This window comes from Eptesicus fuscus, chromosome 9, assembly GCF_027574615.1.
Source record: "Eptesicus fuscus isolate TK198812 chromosome 9, DD_ASM_mEF_20220401, whole genome shotgun sequence".
Classification (NCBI taxonomy): Eukaryota; Metazoa; Chordata; class Mammalia; order Chiroptera; family Vespertilionidae; genus Eptesicus; species Eptesicus fuscus.
In genome coordinates this window covers 82057375-82076146 of record NC_072481.1, presented here as the reverse complement: position 1 = coordinate 82076146, position 18772 = coordinate 82057375, and the positions used below count along the sequence as shown (strand labels likewise).

At 44.8% G+C, this 18772-nt stretch overlaps 1 protein-coding gene across 1 annotated transcript in view; it reads right to left on the bottom strand.

The window, feature by feature from the left end:
- RANBP9 (RAN binding protein 9) overlaps positions 1-12319 on the bottom strand; it is a 95624-nt gene extending 83305 nt beyond the window's left edge. Inside the window, exon 1 of the mRNA XM_054721455.1 lies at positions 11687-12319. Coding sequence (XP_054577430.1) covers positions 11687-12248 — 562 coding nt within the window. The 5' untranslated portion in view covers positions 12249-12319. The remainder of the gene's footprint in view (positions 1-11686) is intronic.
- Positions 12320-18772: the final 6453 nt, after the last annotated feature.

Here is an 18772-nt window from a genome sequence, read left to right as displayed (position 1 = left end):
TCAATTCTAGTATAAGTATATAGCAGTAACAGAATTGTTAACTCATATCCCCGAGGAATATGACTTTATCAAGAGTTCAGTGCTCACCTAGTTTTTTGGGGTTTTTTTAATGTATTTTTATTGATTTCAGAGAGGAAGCGGGAGGAGAGAGAGAGAAACATCAATGATGAAAATGAATCACTGATCGGCTGCCTTCTGCACATCCCCTACTGGAGATCGTGCCCACAACCCGGGCATGTGCCCTTGACCTGGAATCGAACCTGGGACCCTTTATTCCGCAGGCCAATGCTCTATCCACTGAGCCAAACCAGCTAGGGCTCACCTAGTTTCTTTTACCTTTAGTTTTACAGACTCCACTGATTTCCAAAGTTATTTAGGTCAGTACCTTTCCCCTCCCCTTCTCCAGGCTGTTTCATACGTTTGTAAAAGATTATGTGATCACATTCTGCATTCTAACCTGGGATTTCCCCCCTTCTTCTAAATGATTTTTTAATTTGCATCCATTAAGGTTCATTTTTCATGCTGTAAAATTCTATGGGTTTGATAAATAAATACAGTGTCAGGTATCCACAATTACCTATCACACAGAATACTTTAACTGATCTAAAAAATCCCCTGTACTTTGCTATTCCCACCCTCTCTTTCTTCCTTCAAAGCCCCTATCAACTAGTCATCTTTTTACTACGTCTATGGTTTTGTCTTTTCCAGAATGTCATATAATTAAAATCACACAGTATGTAATCTTTTCAGTCCGGCTTCTTTCAGTCAGCAATATGCACTTAAGATCCATGTGTCTTTGCATGGATGGGTGGCTCATTTCTTTTTATCACTGAACTAGAGGCCCAGTGCACAAAATTCGTTCACAGGGGGTGGGGTCCCCTCAGCCCAGCATGCAACCTCTCCAATCCAGGACCCCTCGGGGGATGTCCGACTGCCGGTTTAGACCCGATCCTGGGGGATCGGGTCTAAACCGGCAGTCGGACATCCCTCTCACAATCCGGGACCACTGGCTCCTAACTGTTCACCTGCCTGCCTGCCTGATCACCCATAATGGCCTCTGCCTCCCTGCCTAGTCACCCCTAACTGCCCCCCTGCCAGCTTGATCACCCCTAACCGCCTCTGCCTGCTGGCCTGATCCCCTCTAACTGCCCCCTGCTGTCGGCCTGGCCGCCCCCAACTCCCCCCCACCGCCTACCTGGTTGCCCCCAACTGCCCCCCCCTGCCAGCCTGGTCACCCCTCACTGCCCACCCTGCCGGCCTGGTCGCCCCACGCAGCCTGCTGTTCAGTCGTTTGGTCGCCCCGCACTCCCACCCTCCCCCCGCCCCTCACCACCAACCTGGTCGCCCCACGCAGCCTGCTGTTCAGTCGTGTGTGAGGGCATCCCAACCAATTTGCATACTACCCTTTTATTAGTATAGATAATATTTTATTGTATGGATATACCACAGTTTATCCATTCACCTACAGAAAAGCATCTTTGTTGCTTGTTTTGGGCAATTATGAGAAAACCTTCTATGAACATTCATGTGCAGGTGTTTGTGTGGGCATAAGTTTTCAAATCAGTTGGGTAAATAGCAAGGAGCTGAACTGATGGATCATATGGTAAAACTATGTTTAGCTTTGTTAGAAACTGCCAAACCATCTTCCAAAGTGGTAATATCACTTTGCATTCCCACCAGCAATGTCTGAGAGTTCCTGTTGCTCTGCATCCTCACCAACAATTAGCACTGTCAGGTCTTCTTTGGATTTTAGCCATTCTAATAGCTAAAGGTATGTATTTCCTGTTTTAAAAAAAAGGGATGAAAAAAACTAAATTCCGAATCAGATTTTTATTTTTGATTAGAGCTGTTAAGTGCTCACATCTCTAAGAAGGAAGCCCAAACCCTGAGGCTTAAGGATATGAAGGATCAGCAGCCAGTGTGATATTGGGCACAAATGCCAGTGGAAATTTAACTGGGCTTGTATTTTATTAGGACTATTATTTTTGTAGTCTCTGGTTACAAAGTTCCACAGGTTTTAAGTGATCTGCACAGCCCTCTTTTTCCCATAAGCCCTGCTACTTTTAGAGTGCAATTTTGTGGAAAACATGGGGTTTTCTCCAGTAACACATTTTTGGCATTACAGCAGAAATGCCTATACTTTCCCCTAGGACACACCATCCTATCATCTTCCATTTCTAAAGACTTCACTTCTATACTTTCCAACATCAAAGGAATTCCAATTCCCTGGACCCTTTCTTGGTTTGTTTTTATCTTCATTTTTCCTCCCCCAGGATGGGCTTACATGGTAATCACTTAAAAGCTCCCAAATAGCCTTGATTTTCCTCAGATGCCTATCCTTCCATCACACCCAACCAGCAAAAAAAACCCACAGCCTTAGATCAATACTATAATCTCCCTTCCCTAACTCCTGCACTGAGCATTTGGCCTCTGCTGAATAAAGTCCAATAATCTTGCAAAGACCCACTCTTAGGAAATCAGCTGGGCTCTCCCACTGCTATCAACAATACACTCAGAAATCTTTAGTTTGTTCACCATTCCCTTCCGTGTCTAGCCCACATTTTCACCTTTCACTTTAAGCCCTCTACTCGAACTCAGTGAGCACACTACCTTGCCTACTTTTATCATAAAACAGGACTTAAAAGGGACTTCACCATGATATATGGTCATGGGTTCTATCCTCTACTTTCCTATTACAAATTGGTCTGTATCCATAACATTCTTCACCTCTTCCACTATTATCAGAGTGAATAGCATGCACTCCTCTTCAAGACTAACCATCCTGTGCTCCTGAACTACTTTCCTCCCTCTAGGCTCTTGCCTACAGCCTTCCAAGTTATATTTTTATCCTTTCTCTCTTTACTTTCCTTCTCAATCTATAAGGACACAGTCTCAAAAAATGTATACACTTTTCATAAAATGCAGGGTGGGGCAAAAGTAGGTTTACAGGAGTTTTCTAATACGTTAACTAATAAATAATAATACAAGAATAAACTCACCGAAACCGGTTTGGCTCAGTGGATAGAGCGTCGACCTGCGGACTGAAAGGTCCCAGGTTCGATTCCGGTCAAGGGCATGTACCTTGGTTGCGGGCACATCCCCAGTAGGGGGTGTGCAAGAGGCAGCTGATTGATGTTTCTCTATCATCGATGTTTCTAACTCTCTATCCCTCTCTGTAAAAAATCAATAAAAATATATATTTTTTAAAAAAAGAATAAACTCTGTTTTGCATACTCACTACTATAAACCTACTTTTGCCCCACCCTGTATATGCTCCTGTGGTATAAATCACTGTCAATAATGCACTGAAGGTTGGTGGTGAGCATAATGAACTTTTAAAAAAAGTTTTAATGTAATAAAAACAGGTACAGTTACTAATTATTTGTTAAAATGTGTTAAATTTTGTATACATTTATTGGGATGCCATACCTTGGACGGACATCTTACTCTTATCTAACTTATGTCACTTCAGTTTTATCTACACAGACAAACTAAAACGCAACTTACTTAGAAATGATACAGTAGTCTCTAACAGTACTTTCTAAAGGGGATTTTAGGGATAATTTTGGATTATGTGGTTTTTCATTTTACATGCTGACATTAGAAGCTAATTGCCAGGTACAATGTAACTCCACTATTAGCCAGTCATTAAAACAAAAACAAAAACCTGATTTAACCTCAATCCTCCTTCAGGCACTCCCTAACCCCTTTCCTCATCTATATTTCTCAAGAGTAATCTATATTCACTTTCTCTCTGCTTGGTCCCTTCTGTTTATTCTGATTTTTGCCCCCATCACTCAATTCAAACTGTTCTCCCTGAGATCACAATGATCTAATTTCCAAATTCAGTGGAAAATTTTCTGTGCCTATTTCACTAAACCTATCTGTTGCATTTGACACTAAAGAGCACTTCATTTCTGATACTCCTTTGCTCAGCTTCTGTGACACCACACTCCTCTTTCCAGGTCTCTCTTAACTATTCCTTCTTGGGATCCATCCAGTCTTTTCATGTTCGTGTTGCTCAGGGTTCCATCTTTGGCCTGCTGCTCTTCTCACTTCACTTAATCTCTCATACACTCCCAGAGTTCCAACTACCAAGAGGTGACTCCCAAATCAGTCATGACCTAGATCTCTCCCAAGCTCCAGGCAATAATAGTCCCTGCCAATCTGCCTCACACACTTCCCTACTGAAAGAAGTAGAGTCCAGACCAGGGGTCCTCACACTTTTTAAACAGGGGGCCAGTTCACTGTCCCTCAGGCCGTTGGAGGGCCGGACTATAGTTTAAAAAAAAACAACTATGAACAAATTCCTATGCACACTCCTAAGTCGGCTGCTAAGCAGGACAGGCAGCAGCGGCAAAAACACCCGGCGGGCCGGATAACTGTCCTCGGCGGGCCGCATGTGTCCCGCGGGCCGCAGTTTGAGGACCGCTGGTGCAGACCATCCTTGTGCCAGGAGGATGTTTTATATATCATTACTACCCTCACACCCCTACAGCTGAATCAACACAGGTCAGCACCTGACATGAAAGTCACCAATTCACACCACTTGCATATAAGGAAAAGCTCTGCCCAATTAAGAATGATGACAATTAGCAAGGCCAACTTGGTAAGTCTCTCAGGAATTTGAAATAGGAAGGAAAGAATAAGTCAAGAGAAAAAAAGAGAAGTAAGAAAACCAGAACTAGTGACTGCAGCTCAGTCACCTTAGCAGGAGAATAAAGTAAAAAACCATGAACTCCAGCTGCTGTGGTTACTGGAGCCACCTTAACCCCAGAAGACCTGTTCTTTGTGCAAGGCTTGCTTCTTTGGCTTTTTCTGGTTTCCATGAAGTCGGCGACCCTGCTATCGGTTCTCAACCTGTGGGACAGGTTGAGAACCACTGCTGTAGAGCCTAAGACCATCGGAAAACACAGATATTTACATTACGATTCATTAACAGTAGCAAAATTAGTTATGAAGTAGCAACGAAAATAATTTTATGGTTGGGGGTCACCACAACATGAGGAACTGTATTAAAGGGTCGCGGCATTAGAAAGGTTGAGAACCACTGCCTTAACCAGAATTGAACCTGGGACCCTTGAGTCCACAGGCCGATGCTCTATCCACTGAGCCAAACCGGCTGGCTTCCCTCCAGCCCCAGCTTTGTCAGGAAGGACGTCCGGAATGATGTCCGGTCTAATTAGCATATTACCCTTTTATTATTTTTTTTCCTCGTTACAGCCTTTATTTAAGTTTTGAAATTTATAAAAATTTCACTCCTATTTTCATTTCTTTACATTCAATATTATTTTGTATTAGTTTCAGGTTTTATATTAGTTACAGAATAGTGGTTAGACAATCATATACTTTACAAAGTGTTCTCCGAAATTTCCAGTAACCACCTGGCATCATACTGTCATTACAACACTATTGACTATATTTCCTATTTAAGTTTACAGGTTCCTTCCAATCTTTCTTTTGTGCAGCTCGCCCTTCCTTTTCTTTTTCACTTCTTCCCTCATTTTCTTATAGTATTTCAATTGGCCATCAAAGCTCAGTGAAGGCCGAAACCGGTTTGGCTCAGTGGATAGAGCGTCGGTCTGCGGACTGAAGGGTCCCGGGTTCGATTCCGGTCAGGGGCATGTGCATTGGTTGCGGGCACATCCCCAGTGGGGGATGTGCAGGGGGCAGCTGGTCGATGTTTCTCTCTCATCGATGTTTCTGGCTCTCTATCCCTCTCCCTTGCTCTCTGTAAAAAATCAATAAAATATATAAAAAAAAAAAAAGCTCAGTGAAGGCACTGGGACACGCTTAGTCCATTTTACAGACCAGGAAACTGAGGCCAATTCCAGTTGGCTACAGAACTGGACTCAGCGCTCAGGGAGCCCTCACAGCCACGTTCTCTGCCCTTCCAAGGGACAGCCGCAGGGCAAACAGAACAAACCTCCCTGTCAGGCTTCTGAGCCTCATTCTCAAGCACCTCTTCATCATGACTGCTCCACATTCTTTCCTCTCCCCTGTCCCCAGCCCCCATTCTTTACTGCCCTCTGCTTTTTTTTTTTTTTGACATTTTTTTTATTGAGGTATTATATGTGTACATATCTTACCATTGCCCCCCCCCACCCACCCTTTTATTATTATAGAAGATACTTCTTACAATCATTATTTGATTCATGGTTCCTTGCAAGAACCTAAGAGTCAGAAACCCAGCCATCAACTTTCTCTCTCCATCATCCCATCATATCCTGTCAGTGTTACTTTAAAACATTACAACTATGTTTGCTCTTCTCCACCCCTACCACTGATCAAGTTCAGATACTTATTTCTTATGTGGTCTGCTGCAATGGTCTCCTAAATGGGTTTGTTATATCCAATATTGTTGAATCTATCTTCCAATTATTGTATAACCTGACAAAAATGAAAATATGAACCGGCCACTTCCTATTTAAAATCCTTTGATGATTCACCTCCTACAGAATAAGATCTAAGCTCAATAAAATATTCTATAAGGCCTCTCACAATCTTTTTCCAGCTGCTCCTTGTTGCACACTTAAATTTCAATCACCCAAAACTGCTTGTAGTTCCAAACATATACAAGAATTCTCTCTGCCTTTTTAGTTGTAATACCTAGCCCCTCCTCTTCCCCTACAGACTACTTATCTTTTAAGACTGACCACTAGCCTCATCTCCTCTAAAAGCTGTCCCTGACACCAACTTCATCCCTTCCAATGTCAGCCTGAGTAGAGCTTCTCCTGCCCTCCAAAGTGTGCTCTTTATAACACTTCCTTTACTACATCATGTACTTGGAACTTTTTGAATAAAAAGACAGGATTTGCATGCACCTTTGAGTGCCCAGAACCTTGCACAATGTAAACAAACATTCACTAAAAGGTTGCTGAATAAATGAAAGAATAAGTAAATAGAGATCAAGGCATATACACAAACTAGAGGCCCGGTGCATAGATTTGTGCACCAGTGGGGTCCCTCAGCCTGGCCTGCGCCCTCTCGCAATCCAGAACCCCTTGGGGGATGTCAAACTGCAGGTATGAGCCCGATCCCCACAGATCAGGCCAAAACTGGCAGTCCAACATCCAACATCCCCCAAGGGATGTAGTAGTGTGCAAAGTGGCAGGTGGCCGGGGAGAAGCCCAAGCCGGGGTCAGGCGCTGCACCCGCTTATCCCAGCCCCACGGAGCCTGCCTCTGCCGCCGCTTGGTAGCGCTGCCATGAAGGCAGGAGAGGCTCGCTCCAGCGCAGCTGCACTTGCCAGCCGTGAGCCCAGCATCTGGCACCCATTGGTCAGCTGAGCGGCGCTCCCACTGTGGGAGTGCACTGACCACCAGGGGGCAGCTCCTGTATTGAGCCTCTGCCCCCTGGTGGTCAGTGCGCGGCATAGCAACCGGTCAAGCAGTCAACCGGTTGCGTAGGGTTTTATATATATGGACTAAAGGCCTGATGCACGAAAATTCGTGCAAGAGTAGGCCTTCCTTCCTCCGGCTGCCGGCACCAGCTTCCCTCCAGCACCTGGACCCAGGCTTCCCTCCTCCCGCCTCCCACAGGCACCTGGGACCCGGGCTGGCTTCCCCTGGGCCACCCAGACACCTGGGACCCTGGCTGGCTTCACCCGGACCGCCCGCAGGCACCCGGGACCAGGGTTGGCTTCCCCCGGGCCCCAGCTTCATCAGGAAGGACGTCCAGAATGACATCCAGTCTAATTAGCCTATTACCCTTTAATTATTATAGATTGTCTAGCAAGGTATCTGCTAAACAGCAACTGCTCAATGAATTATCATTACTATTGTCTATTTTACTGCAAATATTATTATTAAACTCACTTGATTCTTTCAATTGTCAACAGGTATTTTTAAAGCTATATTTCCCAAAAATCTGGCAAAGGGACCCCTGGGAAATGCTCAGTTTGGTTTTTAAATTCCTTGACTTTTGAGGAGCAATTTTATATCACCCCCATAATTCTTATAGGACATTTGTATTGGCAGGCAAGCAACTATTTATTGAGATATTTGTTCAACCTTAAGAAGTGAAAGAAATCAGATAAGCAATTAAACTTAGGTCTAATGGCAGTTGATATTGAGGGGGAGGGGAATTAGGCATACCAAAAGCTCAACCTATTTGGTTAGATACTGTTAATAATGCTTTAAAATAAAAATGCAATCCACTATTTCATTGCTTCCTACCATTCCCAATTTACACTTATCTTCTAAGCTGCCCTAAATTAGCCTAATCAAGGTGTCTGGACTTTTCTATGGCATTAGTGTGATCCAGGAAACACTTTTCTCCAGAAATAGTTTTAATGTCAACTATTCTTCAAAAAGTTCTAAATGTGATCAATGAATTTTATCTACTTGAGATACTTAAAAAATCTCATACAAATTGAAATAGGCAATTCGGTATAGTGGAAAGAGCTACATTTAGAATCTGTGAAAATTAGTTTTCAATCCTGGCTTAACTGTGACTGGCAAAATCTAACCTCTAAGTGCTCCCACTTTCTCAGATCTAAAATGAGAATTCCACCACCTTGTCCAAATCTACTTCTATCAAAATGCTTTATAAAATATCCCAAGAGTGATAACTTCACACATATAAAAATGAAATCTGTAACTGAAAACATTTCTGGTAATCAAATCCATTGTCAAATTCATGAAAATGCTTTAAGTTGGAATAAAGTTATCATAATAATTTAAGTCTAAACTTGTCATATTTGTATTTATTCAAAGCTGACAACTGTAAAAAGGAAAGAAACATGCCTGAGTATTTCAACAGTTGGTGTGAGACTGCTAAGCAAAAGGTTTTGTTGTGTGTGTTTTTTTTTAATTTTTAACATACAGAATACACACCCTATTTCTCTGCAATCCAAACAACTTTGTCTATTTGGCTGGCATTGTTTAATATTAATCCCTTCAGATCATTCAAGGAACCACACACTGCGACCAAAAACAGTAATTCCAACTTAGAAGAATAAACTCTTAAAAACAGAACGTGGTCAGAGCAAAAAAAACCAAGATATTTCTATTTCAAAGGTAAGGACAGCCCTATCTGTTTTCACTCAGTGGACAGAGCGTCAGCCTGCAGACTAAAGGGTCCCAGGATCGATTCCGGTCAAGGGCACATGCCTGAATTGCAGGCACGATCCCCAGTAGAGGGCATGCGGGGGGAGGGCAGATGATTAATGGTTCTCTCTCATCATTGATGTTTCCATCTCTCTCGCCCTCTCCCTTCTTCTCTGAAATCAATAAAAATATATATATTTTTTAAAAGGTAAGGATAATTCTCATTCTGGAAAATAATTATCAATCCTTTAAAATTCTGTAATATGCAAAAATATTTTGTGAACAGTAGTTATTAATTGTGTCTCAAAATGCTTAGGTAAAAACAATGCAGCATAATAATAGGTTAAATAAAATTAACTCTGCTTATTTGGGGACTTCAAAGTTTTACTTACCCACTACCTTATTACACTTCCCCTTTTCTCCCTTCCCTTATTACTGGGACAGAGTTGCCTAGTACTTTTGGTGTGATCCACTCAGAAGGCACACAGAAAAACAACAGGAAGAAAAACACCCAACACATTAAAATAACAAGACAAGAGGAAGAGGCAGTAGAAGGGGGAAAAAAGAGACTGTGTTTGCATCAAGGGGGAAGGGAGAGACAAAGGGGAGATAGAAGAAAGGGACAAGAGAGCAAAAGGATGACAAACAACAAAATCTGTTCTTCCGGAAATAATGGTTTATGATTATAAAAGAGTGAAGTTTCCAGAAAGTGAATCTTAGTATTACACAACAGAAAGTAATACAGAGGCCAACAGGAAAAATAATTGAGACAGCAGTGTCATAAATATTCCAAACGCCAACCAATTTCACACAAGCATGTACTTTTCTCTGACCTAAAACATCAATTTTATGTAAAAAGAGTTAGTAAAACTAATCAAACCATGTTACAGTGCTAAATAAACTGAAATCATGAATCTTAGATATCATGGAAATTCAGAGCTGGAAATTTCCTTCCCAGCCATCAGCTCAACTCCCTCCTCAGGCAGAGAAAGAAACTGATGCCCTGTTTTGTAACATGCCTAAAATCACAAATGATTGCAGAACTCAGGAAAGCTAGAACTCTTTGTTCAATAATCTTCCATATCTTCTGCTTCTGATTTTTGTAAGTTAATTATTAACCATCAACCATACATTTTAAAAGTTTGTCAAGTCTAACAAAAAGCTTTCTAGAGGCCAGATCAGAAGTAAACACCTCATAACATAGCACTGTCCACACAAATTAAAACACAAAATTAAACAATAGCCTTGACAGGGTATTAACAAAATGTCCAGACTCAAGAAAAAACAAAAGTCCAATATTCTGAAATTTTCAGCCATTTAAATTAAGAAGCATATGGGAAGCTTTTCTCTGGGTCTATGAATAAAAAGAAGAAATATTCAACAAGGCCCATTTTTGTACGTGGTTCTATGCAGCCAAATCATTTGGTAGATTTGTCTCCATTCTCCTTTATGATTAAATAGTAACTTATTTGTCAAGGTTCTTCTTAAATTTCAGTTCTGTATACTTTATTTAGCCACCACAATTGTTTATTCCCTCTCTATCCATGTCACTAGGACCTGATTAAAACCCTCCCTTTGTAGCCAATCAAAATGAGGCTGCTTTGAATGTAAAAGCTCCAGATTCGGGTTTGGGGCCTAAAAATACTGGATTTGTTTCCAGACAAATATACTGGATTGTTCCTCATCGCCACCCCACCCCATCCCACCACACACACAAGTAAACTTGATGCATGCTATTAATTTGTGCTACATTTTTAAAATTCCCATGGCAACTTACGTTATATAAAAGTGATCTGCATGAAGCTTTGTTTTAATATAGCAGACCCAGATGAGGGAAGAGGGAGAGAAGCACAAGCCTAAGGCTTTTAAAACAACAACAACAAAAAACTGCAGGTGTAAAACCCAAGCCAATTTTCTTTAAAATACCAAATAACATTTTTAAAAACCCTTGTTTTCAACCAGACTTCACCTAATGACAACACGTAAATATCCGGCATTTCCAATCAGCAGTGGTGGATTTCTGCTCCCGGAAGAAAACGCGGACTCCTGAGATTTCACCTCTCTCACCCTCCCCAGTTGCCCTCAGTAAGACACACCGATGGCAAACTTGAGCCCCTTTTCCGTGTGCCCCCCCCTCATCTCTGGCCTAATTTTGGACAAGATCCTCCCGGATCACTCCTCCCCCTCTGCACCCCTGCACTCCCTTAGAAATTACACCTCGGCGTCGCGCCCGTCTCCCCCCCGGGTAAGAAGAGAACGCCTGACCCACGCCACCTGGAGAACAATGTAACCCAACTCCGAGCCCCTGGATTCCTCCACCCGAGCCCTAAGATTTATCTTCCAGGGGGATCGGAAAGCGACTTGTGTCCGGTCATGCTGGCTTCCCTCGAGGCGTCCCACGCCGAGCCTCGGATGACCGCTCCACGACGCCGAGGAGCAGGTTGCTCACCTTCCCGGCCCCGGCCCCGGGCCCTCGCACCTTTCACCACGGCCCCATCCCGCCCTCGGAGCAGCAGCGCGGCGGCGAGTCCCCCGCCGAGGGCGCCCGGACCCGGGAGGGAGGCGGGCGGGCGGGGGCGGGCCGAGAGGCGGCGGCGGGACCCTCCGGTCGGCCCCGCCGCAGGGCGCACGCCTACCTTTGTAGTGCACCCGCAGGTTGTTCTGCGACAGGCCGATGTAGCTGAACTTGTCCTTGGGGCTCCAGGACCGCGGCAGCGGCGTCTCCTGCTCGTCCACGGCCGGGTAGAGGCGCTTCAGCCGCCGCTGCAGCTCCTTCTCCTGCTCGTTCAGGGCCGAGTCCCCGTGCGGGAAGGGCGCCGCGGCGCTGCTGCCCGCCAGGGCCGGGCCCGGGGCTGGGGCGCCTCCGGCCGGGCCCGGGCCCGCAGCGAGACCCGGCGGCGCGCTGGCGGCGGCGGCGGCCGAGGCGGGCGGCGGGGGCGGCGGGGGCGGCGGGGCCGCGGTGGCCGGGGGCGGCGGCGGCGGCGGCGGCGGCGGGTGCAGGAGCAGGGCGGCCGCCGCGGCCCCCAAGCCGCCGCCGCCACCCGCGCCGCCACCGGGCGAGCCGGCGGGCGAGGAGCCGGCGCTGACGGCCGGGGGCGCGGGCAGGACCACTCCGGAGACCGGGGCCACGGCCGCCGGCGGTGGCGGCGGCAGCTGCTGCTGTTGCTGCGGCGGCGGCGGCGGCGGCTGCCCGGACATCCCGGCCGCGACTCAGCCCGCGGCCGCCTCCACCTCTTCTCTCCTTCCTCCTCCGCTTCCCGGGGGCGCTGTCGCTGCGGCCGCCGGCACCAGGCGCCCTGTCCGCCCGCCCCGGAAGCAGGCGGCGGGCCGCGCGCCCGGGGAGAGCGCGACGGTTGGGGGTCGGAGCCGGGTGGGCGGCGGGCCCGGGAGGCCGAGAGAACGTTGGCGGAGCGCGGGCGGGCCGGGGCGAGGGACCGGGCGAGGCGAGGCGAGGCGAGCCGGAGCGCGGGCGGGAGGGCGCGGAGGCAGCCGCTGCGGCCGCTGCTCTCGCGGCTGTTTCCCGGCGGGCGGGCCGGGCCGGCGCGAGACGCTGCGCGCGGGCGGCGCTGGGCGAGGGGGCGGCACCGAGCGCGAGCGGCGCGGGGGGCGGGGAAGCGCCGGCGGCGGGGCCCGGGCGGCGGGATGGGGGCGCGGCCCGAACGGCGGAGCCCGCTCCCCGGCCCCGCAGGCGGCTCGCGGACGGGGCGCGGGGTCCCGGGGGGAGGTCCCCGCCCCCTCCGCCGAGCTCGCCGCCTCCCCTCTCCCCCTCCCCCCCGCCCCCCCGCAGTGTCTCCTCCTACTTTACTTCTTTTTGTTGTCGTCGCCCCACCTCCCCACCGTGGGGTTCCCGCTGGAGCGGCAGGGCTGCGGCTCGCCCAGGCGAAAGTAATCGAGCCCCGCTGGGGCCTCCAGAGCGCTCGGGCTCGGGGACCCCCAAGCAGGTCCCCGCGGTGAGCAGTCAGGAGAGTGCGCACGGGTTCCCCAGGACAGGTTCCCGTGGGCCTCCCTGGGTACGAACCTACTTCACGGTATTTAACACCTTAACGTTACCATTAGGGGAGTGGAAACCTTTTCTGGAGGCAGGCTCCCACTTAAAATAGTGAGCATTGTATTAATTAATTTTATAAGCCCTAACGTGAACGGGTAGCGGTAGAAGGTGTAACAGGTCTAGTACAAAAGCCGGGCACGGCTTCAGAGAGAGCAGTTAGAAGACAAGGTCTTAGTGTGTACGTTAGGAAGGGCTTCTAGAGACATCAAAACATTTTATAGACTCATTAATTTCCATAACAGGCCTCTTTAGGTAGCAAAGAATTATGCTCACTTAAAAATATATTTTTATTGATTTCAGAGAGGAAGAGAGCGAAACATCAATGATGAGAGAGAATCACTGATCCGCTGCCCTCCACTGGGGATGGAGCCCACAACCCCAGCATGTGCCCCAACCGACCAGGAATTGAACTGCGACCTCCTGGTTCATAGGTAGCTGCTCAACCATTGAGCCATGCCAGCCCGGCTATGCTCATTTTTAAAACAAGGAAATATTCACTGAGGTCAGCAGAGTCAAAAATAGGACTTCCTACTTTGCAGTTCCCAATCGAGTGCTTTGCACGGTCCCCTAAGTTGGCACAAGCTGCCAAGTGTTGCTCTCTGACCCATCCTAGAATTACTATTTTGTTTTCACCACTTCCCTTTATGTTATCCTTTCCTTAGTGGACAAAATTGGACTTTACATGTATAAGCTACGTGACATAAATTCTGGTATTTTGTTTGCTTCCAAAGATATTATCATGGTAGTTGACCAAATAAGCAAGGAACAGTTTGCTGGATAGAGAATTATTTTGTCTTGATGAGGGTAGGTAAATGGTGATTTAACTGAAGGCCCTCAATGTCTGGCCAGAACTGATAGCCACTTAGTCTAATTTCTCTCTCAATTACCCAGACAACTAGATCCCCAGTTGTTCTTTAATAAAAATATTTGAGCTATTGTTTGATGACTTTTTCAAGTCATTGCACTTTAAATGTTGCCATTGTATTTAACTTGTTCTAAAACTTTCATTTATATTACAGTGACAATGAGTCAAATGTAAGCCAATCTCTGTTTAATGTTGACTAGCCAAGGTAGAATAAGTGGGCTCCAAGCCTCACTCAAACGTTCTCGAAGTTCTCATCAAGGTTTTATTTGTGAAGGTGTACTTTTTTTCCTGTAAGCACACTTGGAAACCAGGTAGAACTTTACATATCCTGGGAATGGTTGAGAAAATAAAAGTATCTGACATTTTGTTGGAAGCTTTTTATAGGAGTGACTGGTTTTCTCCAAACAAGCAATCTCAAGAAATTAATGATTTCAGTTTCGGGGAGGATGCTGTGAAATGGGCACTTATACTGAAGGTGGCAGAGAACATTGATAATGTCATTTTAGAAAGCTACCTATTTTGTAATATTTATAAAGAGATATGAAGGTGTTCATGCCTATTGACTTTTTTCTACCAAAAACTCAAAACCAAGTAACAACATCTAAAATGTGGAAGAAATTTAGGCCTAAACATGTTCAACAGGAAGTATTGATGGATGAAATATGAAAGCAGACGAAATGCTCAGCATGAAGGGACTAGTTGAAGAAAGCATCGTATACCCCTCTCAATGGAATTAGGACTGCAGGAACACATACTAGTATATAGTCCTTTTTTTTTTTTTTAATGACTCCCCTCTGGGCAGGGAAATTGCCAAAAGAATGAGGCCAAAAATTAGAAAAAGACACTTCTTCCTCTTGACTTAGTCAGTGGAGACTGGACTCAATTGCAGATCCACTCCTGCCAGGCCTCTTGCACAGACACAGGCTGAAATAAGTATTAGATGGCCTCTTTAAAAATGGTTTTGAAGACATGGAAAAGTGATGTGGATGTGCTACATGGAACAAGGCTACACCATAATTATACTTTGCCAAAACTGTTACTAAAAAGACATGAAGGAAAATCCCAAACTGTTTTATAATGGACAATTGCAATACATAATTAAAAGTAACTTTTTTATTATAAAATATTAAACTTGTACATAGAGATAAAAATAATAAAAATGCATTATCCTTGAACTTCTCTGTACCTGTGTTTTCATCTTTACCATGGATTGCTATAATACCGATATATATATATATATATATCTGCTGAGGTTCTCAGTAGCCAACAATAAGCAGCAGGAACTTGTTGGAAAGATATGTATGGCTCTCAGAATTGAGCAGAAGGCTGGAAAACTAGCCCACATTCAGGGAAGAGGATGATACAAGGGTATAAATACCAGTAGGCAGGGATCTTGTGACCATCTTTGAAAGCTGTCTATCACCGAGTCGGTGCAACTTTTGGTGAACCCAGAAAGACTGCATTGCTACACACAAATCAAATATAGCTCTAGACCAGGGACTGGCAAACTTTCTGTAATGTGTCGGTATTTTAGGCTCTATAGGCCATATGGTCACAACTACTCAACTTTGCCATTGTAGATGAAAAGTAGCCATAGAGGATCCGTAAACCAATGAATAAGGCTGTATTCCAATAAAACTTTATTTATCACACACACACACACACACACACACACACACAAAAAGGCAGCAGGCTAGATTTGGCCCACAGGCTATACTTTGTAATCCCTAGACTAGACCATTTTATCAATAGTCCTTATAAACTATTCTCAACACTAAATGACAAGACCAAGTCACTGACAATGAAATTCCAGGAGTTGATAAGTTTATTACCAACAGTGCATGCTGTACCCTAGAGTCCCAGACAAACCTATGCCATATGTGAATGGAATCTGGATATTTTGGCAGCTGTTGTGTGGTAAATTGAAATGCATGGCAAACAGCCGAACAATGCTAAGCAGCTACAGCAGGATAAAGTCCAAATTGTAAGTAGTGCTCTGTCAGCATTTATTAAGCACCTATTATGTATTGAATCCTGTTTAAAGTTCTGGGCATGGAGTAGGCAAAAGAGGGAAGAGGGATTACAAAGATGAAGAAGGCAGTATGGAACCTATTCCTGCAGTGAACAGAGTAGAGTTGGAGAGGCAAACTTGGTACACACGAATTAAAGCAGGGCTTCTCAAGCCTGAACATGGGGATTTGCTGAGTGGGACCTGAGATTCTGCATTCCTAACAGGATTCCTGGTGATGCCGCTGCTGCTGGACCATCCTTTGACTAGCAAGGCAAGCATGGCCGGCCGTGAGTTTGACATGCTTGGAGGCCAGGTAGACAAGAGTCTAATGAGGGGAGGACTTCTCATGTTATCTTGGCCAGACTGGGAAGGTGGTGCTGGCTATACCCACAAAACCAAGATATAGTAGTTCAGGGGCTTAGGGTTCAAAGTGAAAAGAATCTGTAGAATCACCTGGGATAATACAAGTGCATTATTCCATATTCATGTGTGAATGAAATGGTTACAGTTCAGTGTTCATTAATATATGTTAAAAACAAAAGTTATTACATTTATTTTATTTTATTTTTTAGTTATTACATTTTTAGGACAATTTTATTAACATGCTCTAGAACAGTGAGACCCACAGGTTGAGAACCGCTAGCAGGGTCGCCTAAGACCATCAGAAAACACAGATATTTATATTACGATTCATTAATAGTAGCAAAATTACAGTTATGAAGTAGCAACGAAAATAATTTTATGGTTGGGGGTCACCACAACATGAGGAACTGTATTAAAGGGTTGAGAACCACTGCTCTAGAAGAATTTGCACAAAAATTGCAATATTGGCTTAAAGAATCTGAGCTAACAATTATTTAACAAATTAGTCTACTGTCAATCTCCTTATTCTCCTCTCTATTTTCCCTTCTCCTTTTTCTTTTCTTTTTCCTTTCCTTTTTCTAGTCCATTAGAAACACATTTGTCAAAACTCACGTTTTTTTCATATTGATTTTTATGTTCCCTCTTTCTTGTTTTCTTACAGCAATATGAAAAGTTGCATTCAAAATGGAGTAGCAACAGGGCGCAAATGGCAGAAGCTCACTTCCTCTGCACCATCTCCCTCAGTGTTGTAGGGCAGGCATGGGAAGGTTCTCAATGGAATCATGGAATGTGAAGGATGCCCCAGAATTCCCTGAGTTCCACACAATGCCACCTGCTATCCTAGGAAACGGCCATGGGTTCAGTGCATTCTATAGCCTTCAGGCAGTCAAAGTCCTGGTTGTTTCATTGTATTCAGACCATTGTAACAAAATACCGTAGACTGGGTGGTTTATAAACAACAGTTATTACTCACAGACCTGGAGGCTGGGAAGTCCAAAATCAAGCAAGGTACAGCAGATCCAGTGTCTGTGAGAACCAGCTTCCTGGTTCCTAGATGGCCATCTTCTCACTGGGGTCTCTCTGGAGTCTCTTTCACAAGGCACTAATCCCATTCGTGGGGGCTCCACCCTCACGACCTAATCACCTCCCCCAAAACCCCACTTCCTAATACCATCACAATGGGAATTAGGTTTCTACATATGAATTCGGGGGCAGAGGGGCGGGGACGCGGGGGCGGGGGGAAGAAAGACACAAACTTTCAGTCTAGCAACATTAGGGAAGAGATGAGAAAAGGGATGATAAAGATAAAAATAGGGGAAAAAAAGGAGAGGAAAAACAAAAAAGACGTGTCCTTAAAGGACAATGATAAGTAGTTCCCCAAAATGCCAGATATCATTGTGGGCTATATAACTTGCCTACTCACTGGGGGTTAACCCCTATTCCTGAGATGTAGGCTGCATTTTAGGCATGATTTATCGAGTACCTACTATATGCAATACACAGACTGAGATTCTGCATTCCTAACGGAATACAGGGCTAGATAGCAGGTAGACATTAAAAAATAAAATAAAAGTGGAACCTCAGGTCCTTGCCCTAAAGGAGTATACAGTTTTGTGGGAAGAACATTATTTACACAACCAATTTTTCAAGGTAGATTGTGAAAAGTGCTACAATAGAGACAAGAACCCATGGCTATTTTTCTGATATTCCAGGAAAAGTAATTCTCCAGTCTAAACCCATTGTTATAAGTAAAATGAATTAGTTGTTCAATTTACATTTCTTTGTACCTAGTTTATAGCATGGAGATATACACATAATCATGATGGTCCTCAAAGAAGGTGCAAGGCCTAATTTGCAATCTAAGTAAATATTTTTAAAAACAATTTAGTGAAACAATTCATTTCACAATTCACTATTTCTTTCATCATGGCTACATGATTTATGTTTGGTTATTAATATTTTAGACATTTTTGTTTTCCTTATGTACCTTTCAAGATATGCAAGGAAAAAGATGCTTAGCAATATGTGAGGCTTTTTCAAACTGTCATATTACAAAACATCTATATCTTAAAAAGCAACTGTTTCAAAAACTTCCTTAGCCGAAACCGGTTTGGCTCGGTGGATAGAGCGTCAGCCTGCGGACTAAAGGGTCCCGGGTTCGATTCCGGTCAGGGGCATGTGCCTTGGTTGCGGGCACATCCCCAGTGGGTGCTGTGCAGGAGGCAGCTGATCGATGTTTCTCTCTCATCGATGTTTCTGACTCTCTATCCCTCTCTCCTTCTCTCTGTAAAAAATCAATAAAATATATTTAAAAAAAAAAAACTTCCTTAGTATTTTTCTGCTTTCATCTGCAATTAGTTTATCTTACAAATATTTAACTTAGAAATAGATATCAATTATTTAAAGAGGAGTGGCATTGGCTATGGAATTCCTGG